Source organism: Leuciscus leuciscus (genome assembly GCF_965113295.1).
Source record: "Leuciscus leuciscus genome assembly, chromosome: 18".
Taxonomy (NCBI): domain Eukaryota; kingdom Metazoa; phylum Chordata; class Actinopteri; order Cypriniformes; family Leuciscidae; genus Leuciscus; species Leuciscus leuciscus.
Genome location: NC_138742.1, coordinates 18,792,154 through 18,806,806, shown reverse-complemented (window position 1 = coordinate 18,806,806; position 14,653 = coordinate 18,792,154). Strand labels below are relative to the sequence as shown.

General features: G+C 38.6%; 1 protein-coding gene across 3 annotated transcripts in view; it reads right to left on the bottom strand.

Moving 5' to 3' along the window:
* atp2b3b (ATPase plasma membrane Ca2+ transporting 3b) overlaps positions 1 to 10,519 on the bottom strand; it is a 56,272-nt gene extending 45,753 nt beyond the window's left edge. For 2 of the 3 annotated variants that reach the window (XM_082145415.1, XM_082145416.1), the window contains exons 1-2: positions 10,046 to 10,518; positions 2,023 to 2,669 (exon numbers count right to left, since the gene is read on the bottom strand). In XM_082145415.1, the coding sequence (XP_082001541.1) occupies positions 2,023 to 2,251 (229 nt within the window). In that variant the 5' untranslated portion in view covers positions 2,252 to 2,669; positions 10,046 to 10,518. Of the gene's footprint in view, positions 1 to 2,022; positions 2,670 to 10,045 lie in introns of all 3 variants that reach the window. The other variant, XM_082145417.1, reaches the window with a different exon arrangement.
* Between the last annotated feature and the right edge of the window lie 4,134 nt (positions 10,520 to 14,653).

Sequence of the window (14,653 nt, the reverse complement as noted above, 5' to 3'; positions counted from 1 at the left end):
TCAGTGCATTGGCTAAACATTTGGGTCTGTGTTTGCATACGTTTGAATAGTATGTTTCTAGCCTTAAAGTGATAGGGGAGAGATACTCTTTAAACAACAGCAGGATACAGTACTAGAACCACTGAGCAAAAACTGCACAGTAGGCATTCACCCCTCACTGACATCCTGCAGGAAAGAAAATCACATGAAATATCGCTAATATCTCAGATGTTTCTCCTAGTCACCAATGAGAGCAAACTGAAACTTTTGCTAGTAATCTCACATATGTCTCCTCAAGCAATGTCACAATCTGTGCTTAGATTTGCCACAAAGTCAATACTAAAAGTCAGATTGGGTTTTCTCATACATTTTTCCAAGACTAAATATACATCCGCGTTCATTTTACAGTTCTGTTCTTTTATTTTATTATATGTCAACATTTAGCATTTCTCCCAAGGAATCTGGAGAGAAACATCAGAGACAAATCTAATAGTTCAATGAGCTGTGAAAAAGCAAACTCTAAAGAACAAAACATTTCCTCTGCTCATTTCCTGATTCAAATTTTTATCTGCTATTTAAAAAATTACAAAACAACCCCTCTAATAAAACGGTAACACTTTATTTTAAGGTGACGCAGTTACACGTTACTACATGTACTTACTATAGTAATAACAGTAAGTTATGCATAATTACAAGTAACTAACCCTAAACCAAACCCTAACTCTATAGTAAGTACATGAAGTTAATTAATATTACTTAGTACTTATTTGAGTAAGTACAATCTAACTACGTCACCTTAAAATAAAGTGTAAAAAACAAACAAAAAAAACTAAATCATACAACATACAAGATGTTCTTAAAGGGAAGTAATAGGGATGTACAATATGTCTACACCATATTGATTATCTCCTGATATCAGATTTATTGATTTAAGCTGTATTGTCGATATTTGATAGTTAATTGTGCATGCTCATTTTCCATTTTTACATACAGGAACACTCAGTTAAAGTTAATGTTACAAAAAAACTAATTTAATAACACCAATAAATGCAATCTTTAGCAAATCGCAAAATGAATATCAATTTTCATAGTGTATATTATAATGTTGTGAAAATTCACTTGTACCATACAAGTGAAAATGATACATTTTTATTTTTAATTTAGACAAAATAATCCAGAATTTTAATATCGACAATATCATGAAAATAATAATGAGCTTATCAAATTGGACACAATATATTAAAAGACATCTGAAGGGACAAATGAACCATAAGCAATAGCTTTATCATAAATCTATAAAAACTCTCAATCAGTACAATTCAATTAGAGTTTTATGGAGTTTATCTGTTTCTCATGACTGAGAATTATCTCCTCTGCTATCTAAATTCTCATCTGCAGTCATCATAGCGTATAAAACATCACAGCAACAAATTCAATTACGAGTCAGAAGAGGATGGATGGATATGCCAAGAATTGTGATCACTGCAGGGACCTTTCGAGTCACTGACTCTAGTGAGTGAGTCTCTCCAACTCTGTTTACCCAGTAACCCCTCTCTCTACACCCACCTCACCACCGACAGCGCCGTCGCATAGCAACCCAACACGACGCGTGCACCCAGAGTGGGAAGTTGGCCGAGTGAGACAGAGAAGGAGGTTGTGGACAAGTAGTGTGAAGAGGTGAGAGAGAAATAAAGGGAAAGGAGGAAAGAAAGGGAAATATTTGGGGTCTTTGAATTGCGCAGCTTGAAGATAAACACGCCACATCTGATTGAGAAATAATGAGCTACACTCTTAAATATAAAGATTCTTCACTGGCATGTGTGGTTCCATGAAGAACCTTTAACATCCATGGAAGCTTTCCATTCCATAAAAGGTTCTTTATAGTGGAAAAGGGCTTTAAAAAGGTTATTCTAAGAAATAATGGGTTTTTTAAGAACAGTTCTCTGAAAGTTTCTTTGGGGACTCTTTTGGAAAGCTTTATTTTTAAGAGTGTAGGGAGAGGGGAACAGATGTCAAGAAATCAAGACAAAAAATTTCTCTCACCATCACTGGTGGAAGACTTGAGTCTCTGGCATAGGCCCTCTACATCTCCAAAGCTCTCCTGAATTTTCTGCAAGGCCTCTGGTCCTCTCAGCTCCATCAGAGACCGGAGCTCATCCAACGACACCCCAAAGTCACCAGCATGGTTGGATTCTGCGCTTCCTCCACTCCGCTTGGGGTAAAACTCGACCGCGCTATTGGCCATCTCACCCATGGTCGCCGTGGTAGACATCTTGAGTCTTAAGGTGTTCGGTCCACAATGTTTGATCTATATGAAGTCTTCTCGTCCAGGAGGTTTCAGCAACTTAGTCTTAGTGACGATTCTTGGCTTGAGATTTTTTTGGGTTCGAAATTGACCCTCCGCTCCGCTCCTCTCCCTCCCCGGTAGTTCCTCCTGTTCTTCTAACTCTCCATCAGAGGAGGGAACTGGGACAATGGCAGCCAGACACTTATAGTGTATTTTGAGAAATCCTGTCCTCTCTACTCAACCCCCTCACCCCGAGGGTCAACAGAACGAGGGATCTGGCCGCTTCCAATCCATCAGGACACAGAATGAGAGCAAAGAGGGGGCACAAAACCGAGCGGGATATTATGAAGAGCTGATGCGTTAGGATTCAAAGTGTGCGGGATGTTGGGATTGGCGAGGAAGCCTGCAGAGAAACACAGACAGAATAACACATTACAGTCTTTAAAGTGCTCGAGTGGGCAGCAACTCAGAGTACAGTGGGCATTCCTTAAGAGACAGACCGAGCATACAGTCAGACGGCTCCGAGCTAATGCTTTCAAACGTATCAGCATATTTTCTCCTCAATTCAAAGGTCTTTTGTATTTTAATTGAGTCCCACACTTCCCTTAATCTCATTAATAAAGTATTAGACAGGTCTTTACTAGATTAATTATGCTAAACGGACAGGTCAGTCCATTTCAAGTGTAACACAACTAAAATCCCTGGACATACAGTGAGGTATATAGGTATAGGCAATGTGTGCTCTCACAGATGGTGATGCATATAGCTTATACTGTATCTCCAGCAATCCAGACCACTGCATTAGTCCATAGTTGCCATGGAAACCTACAGATGCATCTGACTCCCACAAAGCTACTTCGGCCTCGCTATGCCCCGACACACACACACACACACACACACGTTTCCTCTCTATCTCTATCATTTTGCCCCTGATATCATCTTCCGACTTTGTCTTTTTCTTTTTTTCTTTCCATCTCCCAACATGCCTCTGTATCTGTCCCTATGTTCTCTTAGATGACAGTCTCAGCCTCAGACGGCACGCCCACAGACCACCCACGGTCCATTCGCTGAGCGTCTGATGCACACAGCACACAAAACTGGAAAGAACTTTCTCAATCTGGCAAGGTCTAATTTGATTGGCTGCAACATCCGTGAGTGAAAAGACACAGGGTTTTTCAGCAGTCCATCTGGAAACAAAGTTTAGGTATCAGGTTGATAAATATACTGGAATATTATATTAAATATGGAAAAACATAATTGTTTATTTATAAATAACTAATATATGACATTTTAAGAACCTATTCAATGTAATTATTTAATTAAAAAAATGTATTTAATTATTTTTCTTTAAGCTAGTCATTATTGTGGTATAATCTATTTCAGATCTATTTTCAGATAAACCTGCCCTGAATGACAAACCCCAATGTGGACCAGGCAATATGCGGTTTAGTCAAGTTCTGGCTATGCAAGACTGCTTATATGGTGATGAGTCTGGGGTATGCAGCGTGAGTATGTGTGTAGGCAGATAGGGCCGGGAGTGTGCAGGAGTGACATAGAGGGTGTCATCATTCTCATGCTGACTCACTATCCAGCCTTCTTTTCCCCCTCCTTTCCCTCTTCTTCTCCGATGCACAACAGGAAGGTTCTGCACAGTCAAGAGATAATCAGGGGTCATGTGTAGGCCCAGACACAATCTATCGATATTTTTCACCTTTTCTGCACTGGTTTTGAGGAAAAGCATGCACAATTGATTTAAACATGGAAAAATGTGATAAACGGAGTTGAGAGTACTGCTCTTATTGGTAGCTAAAAGCAAATTATCCAAAGTACTGTTATCATAAATGAACAGACAACGAGCTGAGTATGTGTTGGTCTAGTGTACCCAAACAGGACAGTGAAAAGTCTGGTCTGGTCTTCACTGCAGCTTTATCTGGCCAAGAACCGCCTACTTAGATGGGAAAATACTGACTGAGTGCTGTGTAATGTGACCAAACACAGTTCATTTTTTATGTGTTTTAGGGCTATCTGAAAAAGATTATACCCTCCCAAAAAAAAGAAAGTCCCTTATGCTCACCAAAGCTGCATTTATTTGATCAAAAATACAGTAAAAATAGGAATGTTGTGAAATATTACTACAATTTAAATATTTATTTATTGTAAAAAAAATATATATTTTAAAATGTAATTTATTCTTGTGATGGCAATGCTGAATTTAGCACTTTCTTAGTCTTCATCATCACATGATCATTCAAAAATAATTTATTATCAGTGTTGGAAACAGTTGTGCTGTTTAATATTTTTTGTAGAACCCATGCTAAAAAAATGTTTTAGGATGTTTCAACGAATACAAATGTTCAAAAGAACAGCATTTATTTGAAATAGGAATCTTTTGAACTTTATAAAATGTATTTACTGTCACTTTTGACCAATTTAATGCTCAAAAAACTTCTAATTTGACATGGATATCTTCATCAATCTTAATGGCATTAACATTCTCCCTCGAAAAGCACTCATTGCATCAACACGGTACCCTCTGAACAGGAAAGCAGCCAATCAGATTGCAGCAGTTTCTAGGTAACAGACATAAAGGGAAAGCGATTATAATTTTTTTTTTTTTTTTTGAAGATACGTGCTTGAGCACATTTGTGTCATTTGGGGCCACTTGCTGGCATGAGACACGTTCAGTTATGGGTCTATGCAGCCCCAGATTTCCACACCAAGAGACTGCTTAACTGTGCAGTTATGTTCAGTGTGCAGGAGGCAGATGGTCTGAAGATTATGCTGAATATTCACATCGATCCGTGTTTTCCCAAACCTTTCAGTAAGTGTGCTCTAGTGCCATTCGGTAAGACACTGTTGATACTCTACTGAGCTTTCCCAGGTCTGCCTTGCTCAGACCGGCCCTGACTACCACGACCCAACCCAATCTGCTAAAGTTAAAAGGGAGAGACAGAGGGCCAGCATTACATAAATTTTTCAGCGCCTTATGTAATATGTCCAAGTAACCAACAGAGAAGTACTCGCGCTCACACCCACTCATGGGCGCAGACACACACACAAACACAAACACAACCCCTTAAAGCTAGAAGAGACTCTAACCCATATTCAAACATTAAATAAGGGCCACACCAGTCTATCCACCAAATTGACACCAGGAGCCAAGGATCTGACGCTGTGAAACAATTCAGGAGATTACTTTATTGAACGGCAACATTTACAATCCAGAGGTCTGCAGCCCAAAAAAAATTAAATAAAAAAGCAAGCAAGGGTCGATGAGTCAGTGCGTTGCTCACTTCACTCTTATTACACAGACAGACCACTGACAGAGTCTGAACACACACCCCAACCACTGAGCAAAGTAGTTTAGCCGCACTTCCGTCCACTCACATCCAGACGTCAGCTGAAGGGACTTGTTTAACAAGGCATGACAGTTTCTATGGGGGAAAAAAGACACATATTCACTCAACACCTACCAAATGAAAACAGATATGAACACCAGTTGCATGAGACTATTGTGACCGAGGAAGATTAAAATAGGACTCAAAGAATGAAGCTTTTAGAGAATAAACAAACTGAGATGGCTTAAAGGGACAATTCACCCAAAAATGAAAATTCTGTCATCGTTTACTCACGGTCCTGTTGTTTCAAACTCGTGTGACTCTTCGTTCTTGCATGCAACACCAAAGGAAATATTTAGCAGATTGTTCAAGCTGCTCTTTTCCATACAATGAAAGTGAATGCATGGGAAACAAAACTGTTTCCATTTTCATTGTATGGAAAAGAGCAGCTTGAACAATCTGCTAAATATTGTTTTGAGTCTGTGTTCCACGCAAGAAAGAAAATCTTACAGGTTTGGAATAACATAATGGTGAGTAACTGATTTAATTTTTATTTATTTTTTGGTGCTCCGTGACTCTTCCTCCTTCACAATTCAAAAGAAATTATTTAGCAGATCATTCAAGCTATGCTGAAAGTGACTAGGGACTAAAACTGTCTCCCATCAAGAGCAGCTTGGACAATCTCTTTTTGTGATCCATGCAAAAAAAGAAAGTCTTAGAGGTAAGTAACTTTACTTTTATTTATTTTTTGGTGGACAAATGTGACACTAATTCACTGTCAGTGAGTTTCTTTAATCAGAAAAAAAAAAAAAAGTCCTTCTGTTCGGTTTCTAAAAATGGAACAAAGAGAAATGATATAGAGAGAATAAAAAAAGGAAAGAAAAATCACTCCTATGCTGCTTTGATGTCAGCGGGCAGACGTCGCTTGAGTTATTTCTGCAGAATGACAAATTCAGCTACACTTTACAGGACTCATCTAATTGTCAGCCGGTAGTTTTTTTTTTTTTTTAAGAGCAGAAAATAAACTCTTCTTCCCATGAGCTCCCTGTTTATGTAGTGTCTCAGTGACAAGGGTAAATACAGCACAGAGGCCTGCAGGCCTGCTGCTGACAGGGCTTTACTAAAGGGATCAAACACAGTGGTGGTAATGAAGGTGCTGTCATACTGAGAGAGAGAAAAAGGTGATTTTGCCAAATTGACGAAGTAGGACATAGCAGACACACTCCCTCTGGAATATGCTATAAGGTAATAATTAAGAACAGGCAACAACTCACTGGGAGAAAAAGCCTTGGGTCAGAATGACTCTGAACACTGGAGAATGTTGCATAAGATGTTTTGGAGCTTGTTTACTGCCATTCTTCCGCACACCCATTTGACATGACACTTATGGAGTCTGAACACACTGCTGGCGTGTGAAATTAGCTTGCCAGGCTTGTTTGTGTTTTCTGAACTTTTTAATGCACATTCCCCAACAAAACCTGCTTGAATTACCTCATTTAAGATTATGCCTCCCTCATCTTCTCATGTGGGCACAAAACCACTCAGCGCATGCTACTGTAAGTGAACATTACCTCCTGTCTTTATAAGTTCATAGGATTCCCCCCTGCCCCCCCTCCCCTCTCCATTATCCTCAATCTTATTCGCTGTCCATCTGTTCTTTGCTCTTCCATTTTTACCTCCTCCCATCCACCTTCACTGCAGTGGCCTGTATTCGTTACACTGGTTTCAGGCTTTTAAAGCGAGGCATGGACTGCATTGGCGTAAGAGCCTGTAGGGAGTAACATAAGCTGCTCGGCTTCGATTCTAAATACCTGCTCATGGCACAGACATTTGTGTGATGTTGACCGAATGCACAAAGATGGCATGATTTTTGTTCTATTGATGCGTTGCAAACAGGCCGGAGTCATGTTTATCTAATGGAGATGAAATATAACCATTTAACCATTTGCTTTCACCATGCCCGGGTCTATACATGTTATCTAAGCCAGCATCAGCTCTGCCATTCATGTGTCAAGACGCATCCACTACTCACGCTCTACAGGAAGTATCATTGTCTTAAGCTCATAGAGTGTATATATATTGATATTCCTTGCAGCATGATTTTTAGGTTAAAAAGACAAAAATGATATTTGGGTATATTCTAAAAATATAAATTATATACAAAAATGTATTTCATAATATTTATTTACGTTATAAATACAGTTTATAACATTTAATTAAACAATGTAACTTTACATTATTTTTTATCCATAGAAGACAGCTGCAGTTTTGTCCAGACATCTTCTAGGTCAAATTTCCTTATTGCTGCAACAACAGCATTCCAACTGGGGCAACCTGGACAGAGAACTGGAGCACCAATCACTTTTTTTTTCTCTCTGTAAAGTTTACGGGTAATTTTTTGCATAAGACAAATGTTATGCTATCAGAAATAAAGTTACTTGCATTACATTTAAAATAAATAAATAAATAATTCAAGTCAAGTATCAGCCTTAATGACACCAAACACCAAAGCATAAACTGACATTGTAATAATCAACATAGAAAACTTACTGCTGAACATATCAGTACCAATATCAGTTTGTTATAGGGAGACAAAGGAGTATTGTAACAGATTTTGCTTAAATATTTTACTCACTGATTATTGTTCTCATTGATGCGTTTCAAACTTTGATAGAATATTCTCATTTGTCTCTTTGAACTTAAAGAAGTTTAGTTTATTAATTAAATATATTAATATATATTGTTAAATATAATACTATTATTAATATATTATAAAATATCATGGCTGACCTATAGGCTATATCCTAATATATATATATATATATATATATATATATATATATATATATATATATATATATATATATATATATATATATTAGGCTTATATATATCCTATATAAGCTTGTGTGATGTTGCATATAAAATTAAACATGAGAATTTGCCATCTAAAATTCACAAGCATGCACCAACTAAATAAACCAGATGTAAAATGACCAAAAAATAATCCTAGTCCTGTAAATCCTTCATATTCTTACACCAAGTCTAACAACTTCTTGTTACCTCAAGAGGAAGATGTTGTGAGATTGATTTCACCCCTGTAGTTCATTTGTAATTGGTAAAACTTATGATGATATAATTCTCAACACTGCCCAATCCCCCTAAATTGATCAAACAAACACAAGCTTCCAGAAGCCTGATATGTTAATTAGCCTCATAATCAAATGCTGCTCTACAGCCATCAATTTGAACAAAAAAGAGCGCACATACACACACACACACACACACACACACACACACACACACACACACACACACACACACACACACACACACACACACACACACACACACACAAAACAGTTAATATCAATCAGCCAGTAGTGACGTGTTTTTCAAGTCGCTGATAAATGTTTGAAACGTCTCCTCACAGTTACACTGAAACAGTCTCAATTTCTCTGAAATTATGTAAACCCCCAGAACTGGGATCCTGCTTTGACGGTCATACGTAAATGGCCAATCAGAGTCGAGTATAGATTTACGGACTCATACACGGTCACCGGGCTGTCTGAGCCATGCGAGACTACAACTACCCCACCTCTCCTCGTCCCACACCCAGCATACTTCACACACCTTGCAGCAGGAAGGGGGAAAAAGTCCGCACGGTTGCTAAGAAAAATGACAGCAGAGCATCTTGAGCAACTCAGACAGTGAAGTTCCCACACCGTGCTCCATAAGTCAGGTGTGTTTCCCATTGCGCTGTTTTCCACAATAAAATGACCTTTACTGGTCACCTTCAGAGGGCGACCGGTCCTCACACAAAAGCCAGCCCGACAGCCCGGATAGTTACGAACAAAACGGGATTATTTTGTGTCTTGCGAGCAGCTCGCGATGTTAATTGAATTAATAGCGCGAAGACGCTGTTCGTGAGAGGATGGTGCGCCACTCGCATCCGGAATAAGCGCAATGCCCCTCCGCAAGGTGACCAGTGTGGGTACCAGTGCGAGATGCACACGCTCACAGAGATGTTAGACAAAAACAACACAACTATTAGCTGGGTGTACGTGTACTTGGTTGGCTTACTAACAAAATGAGATTGCATGAGGCATTTTCTATGTAGGAAAATGTCAGAACACCCTGGGACGCCATACAGTTCAAAACAATTAAAAGAAAAAGGATGGTAAATGGTCAACAAAACACCTCATAGATGAGAAAACGTGTCATTGGGAATAATTATTGAACTAGTAGATTATTAAGGCTTCAATGCAGTAGTTTTAACGTGCCTGGCAGCTATCAAAATACATGACTAAGAGATCTGCATTAGAAAAACATATGCAGGGGCAATTTAACACTATGACAGAGAGCGGTCATTAATAAAAACGAACTGCCAACTGTTACCATGGCAAGCACATCCTGATTGGTGTAAATATCAGATACTCACCAGGCCATGCTCCAAGGACATTGCCGTGGTTTGTTGGGAAAGGGGAATATCCTGGAGAAACACGAGAGCGGCTGGATTCACTCAGTAGCTGTTATCATGCCGTCCTTTATCAGCCAGGTGTTCAGCAGTGTGTTTACTACGGATGGAGATGATGGATCCTAAAATAGTGCAGTTGTTGCCTGGTTGGATGGAGGTTCCGCAGAGGAAAAAATGAGAGATGGAGACATCGTTTTGAGATGTCTGTCCCGACCTATGTATCACAAAAGGCAAATGTGTTTTCTTTGTTTTTAAGCTTCTTCTTGAACGTGTAAATCAAAAAGGTGGTGAAGCGAGGTGATGCAGTATTTGGATTTTATATGCGATGTGTGATGAGAGCCCCCTCGCTGAGCTGCGCGCTGAGGACCGTGGACGCAGCATCCGCGCGGGCTGCTATGCGCGCGGATGGAGAGGACGGAAAGGAGGAGGCGCGGGGGACTCTCTCTCTCTTCCCACCCTCGAATCCCTCCCACTCTGCTCCGATACAGTGCGATCACGTCAGCTCACACAACATGCCACATGCGCCGGGTTCAAAACCTCCGAGTCAATGCAAGAACAGAACGGAGAGGCGCGACCAGCTCATTCCGCGAAACAGGTGCCAGTTAGCCTACATTTCCACAAGGTGTTTTTTAAAGTAAATCATTTTTTACAAAATTCAATGAAAGATAACGAAGGTGCTAAGAAACTGCCTTGCCATCTCATTTTACATAGGCGATATGTTATAGGCTACAAAATTGATGGTAGGTCTACTTGTGCTCAAGGTCACAAAACTACAAAGTGTTTATTAGAAAGAGAATTTACCTTTCATTTTTATAAAATATAAAGTTGTCAATAATCGGCTACAAAATCATGATAAACAGGGTCCGCTATTGGTGATAGTCATATACTGACAAAAAGCAATAAAAAAGAGGAGACACTTGTCATTGTAAGGGTTCAAGATAATGATGTAATTAGTTTATTAGTTATGGAATTGTACATTTTTTTTATTTTTATAAATGATTAAATATTTAAATAGGCTACTATGCCTCTAACAGAGAAAGGCCTATATGGAATAAAAGTAATTTTTTATATACACATTACACACATTTATGGCCTGTACAATGATATAATTAATGATTAGGTAGGAAGTAGGTAGATTAGATAGATAGATAGATGCTCACTTTCCCGTTGTGTTTTCAAATAATAAATTCAGAAGCACTAACACACCCACACAGGTGTAATCTTTTAGTTGTCTCCAAGCATACAGGACTCAAATATAATAGCTCTAATGCAGGAGGCCTCTCAGACCAGTGAGAAAAAGCTTTTATGTGCTGACGAGTGCTCAAGTGTGCCTCTCCTGAAGCCTTCATATGCAAACACACATGCACACAACAAGCACTAAATGCTCTTTCCCAGATGTTTGTGTTAACTCGAAAACACAGAGGGAAATACAAAGACTTGGCTCAGTTTTTGGTTGTACCTAGTTGTCCACAGTACGCTCCCAAGGCTAAGCTTGACACTTCCACACCAACAATCCATGTTTCATTGCAACCGAAATACAAAAAAACAAAAGCCTGCATATGCCAATTTTGCATACCTCCAATTACACACTCTTCAACACTACATCTTTCTTCCCTACTTGTGCACACGAGACAGCATACTCACACTGAAATATTTGTGAGGCACGTCCGGGAAAGTAAGGAGAAAGTTTCAGATGTGGAGTTGTATCTATAATTCAGAGGTGAGGGTTTAGGAGATGGCTGTTCCTCTGGGAGCTGCCATGCATTAGCCCTGAAGGTAGTGCATCACAGTCTTGGAGCCCCACCCAACAGATGGAGTCTCGCTGTCAATCAAAACACAATCCGCCCAATCGTGCGTTACTTCTCCCTGCTTTACTGAGGAACTCCACACAAGAGCTACCTGAGTGAGGTCGTTCCATGTCTGTGAACTCTAACCAGCATCTCCAGGATTCAACACGAATGTTTTTCATCTAAAGGCTCTCTACTCAGGGATGGAGATCAGATTTGAACCGCTTCCCATTTTTGCAGCTACTTCATCAGAGTTGTTGAGCAGAAAGCATTTTGTCACCGCAGCATTAATTCAAAATTCTGTCATCATTTACTCTCCCTCATGTTGTTCCAAACCGGTATGACTTTCTTCAGTGGAACATAAAAGATGATTATATTTTTGAAGGACTGTTTTTATTAATACATTGAAGTTTTGGGGTAAATTATTCAACCCATTTCTACTCCAATGTACCTTTACCTCGTTTCTAGATCCCCCTGCACTTCTTTCCATCTCTTATTGTGCTGTAAATACAGAAATATACATTACAACACTTTGATTTAGATTTTCTCAAGCACTCTCTGAATTGAACATCAATACTTTGCCTCTTTAAGAGTTGATTGATTTGGCTGCGGTCCCAACACTGGCAGGAGTTCTGATGTCAAGAAGAGAAAAATACTACATCGTTGGTCTGCAAAAGATATTGTAGTACTTCCAAAATGGTTCGTATCCAGAACTAGGAAAAGATTATTTTAAGAGGGGATTGGGTTATTTGCAGGTTGGGCCGTGTACTGAAGAAACTAAACAATTGTACTTGCTCAAGCATGCCTGAACAGTGATTTGCAGTTTGAATGGCTCATTCACCGCCCAAAAAAATAAATAATTGTCTTCATTTACTCACCTTCATGTTGTTACTTATCTGTATTACTTAATTTTTCTGAAAAACACAAAAGTAAATATTGTGAAGAACTGCTTTTGTCCATACAATTAAAATCAATGGGGTTCAAAATAACATTGGACCCAATTGAATTTCAGTACATGGACAAAAAACATGAAGATATATTTTCTAAATATCTTGTTCGACATAAAGTCAAACGTGATATGTTAAAATGTATATGTAGAAATGAACATTAACCAAGGTTAATAAATGCTGTGAAACTGTTAAGGACGGCAAAGGATACCTAATACATTAAGTAATGTTAATGAATTTAACAATATAAAAGTGTTGCATGGACAAAAAACATTCATACTTTTTCCCAAATATCTTATTTAATGTTCAACATAATAAAGCAAGTCATACAGGAATGAAATGACATGAGTTTTTAAATGACAATTAAAAATTTTTAGGTGAACTGTTTCTTTATGAATATGAACATTTTAAATCGTCCCCCCCCTTCCCCAATGTTTTTGAGAAAGCTTTAAAAAGGGTTCAGAATCTTTTTTTATTCATTCAGCACCAGCAGAGGAGCGGAATGGTAGAGAGGAATATTAGTAGAGAAACCTTGAATTGGAGAAAAGAGTTTGGAGTGATCTATGAGACAGTAAGGAGAGAGCACAGGAAAGAGATGAAAGACTACGAGATGGACTCCATGAGAGGGAGGCACAGAGCCAAGGATGTAACAAAGAGGCTTGCTTTCACACAGGACAAAATCTAGGAATGAGGGGCACAGATTGAAAGTAGAGAACCAAGAGAGATGGCAAAGAGAGTAAGGTTTTGAGTCTCAATCAATCCCATCCTTCCTATTCCCAGCACTCTATCCCATAGTGAGGGCCATGCTGATGTTTTATTGATGGAAGAGAATCCGGCTGCACATGTACCCTCTCCATAATTCATGATGCCCAGCATTAGGGCCTGCCTGCTGAGAGATGTGTGTGTACACGTAACTGTGTGCGTGTGGGGGGGAGAGGGAGAGAGGGAGAGAGAGAGAGAGAGAGAGAGAGAGAGAGAAAGCAGGAATGTTCAGATATTTTTCCCCAAACACAACCCTTAAAACTACTTACCGCTAAGAGAATTCATCCATCTGCATCAGCCCAAATGATGGTGAACAGCAAAATTTGAACACTAAAACTTTCCAATATGAATTTTAGAGCATTATTTAATGCATTAAGTATCATGAACTAATAATGAACAATGGTTTTTACAGCATTTATTAACTTAGGTTAATAATGTTAAAATTGTTGATTGTAAATTCATGTTTGTTCACAATAAATTAACTAATATATTATATTAATGTAAACCATTATTTTATATTAATTATTCAACCTGAAACATTCAAAATGTATTAATATATATAGAAATGAACATTAATCAAGATGAATAAATGCTGTCAAATTGTTAGTGCACAATGCTTAATGCATTATGTAATGTTACCATATAATAATTTGGAGTTAATAAAATTCATGCAAACAAATCGCCATGATTGTAATATTCTGTAGTGATTAAATACACAATTCCTAAATCATACTGATTTCATAATCCGTCTTGTTCAGGGATTTGGATGACAGATAAATGTCACACATACTGAAATCCCTTATAGAGCATTTGCAGTCACAGGTCAACACAATTCAGTTAGCTACAGGGGGAAAAGCTGTTTAACATGTTAGCAATGACTGATTTGGTAAATGATGACTAAATTATTACATTTCCCCGACCGCAATTATTTGATGTGCTGAGGTTGACAGGTGTGCTATAATGGAGTCTCACATTTGTATGTTTCAAAGGCTCCCTCCACAATAGCAGTTGCCATAGTAACTTATTAAGATCCACTCTAGAGCGATGTCCTGACCTAACTAGATCCAGAAATTTGA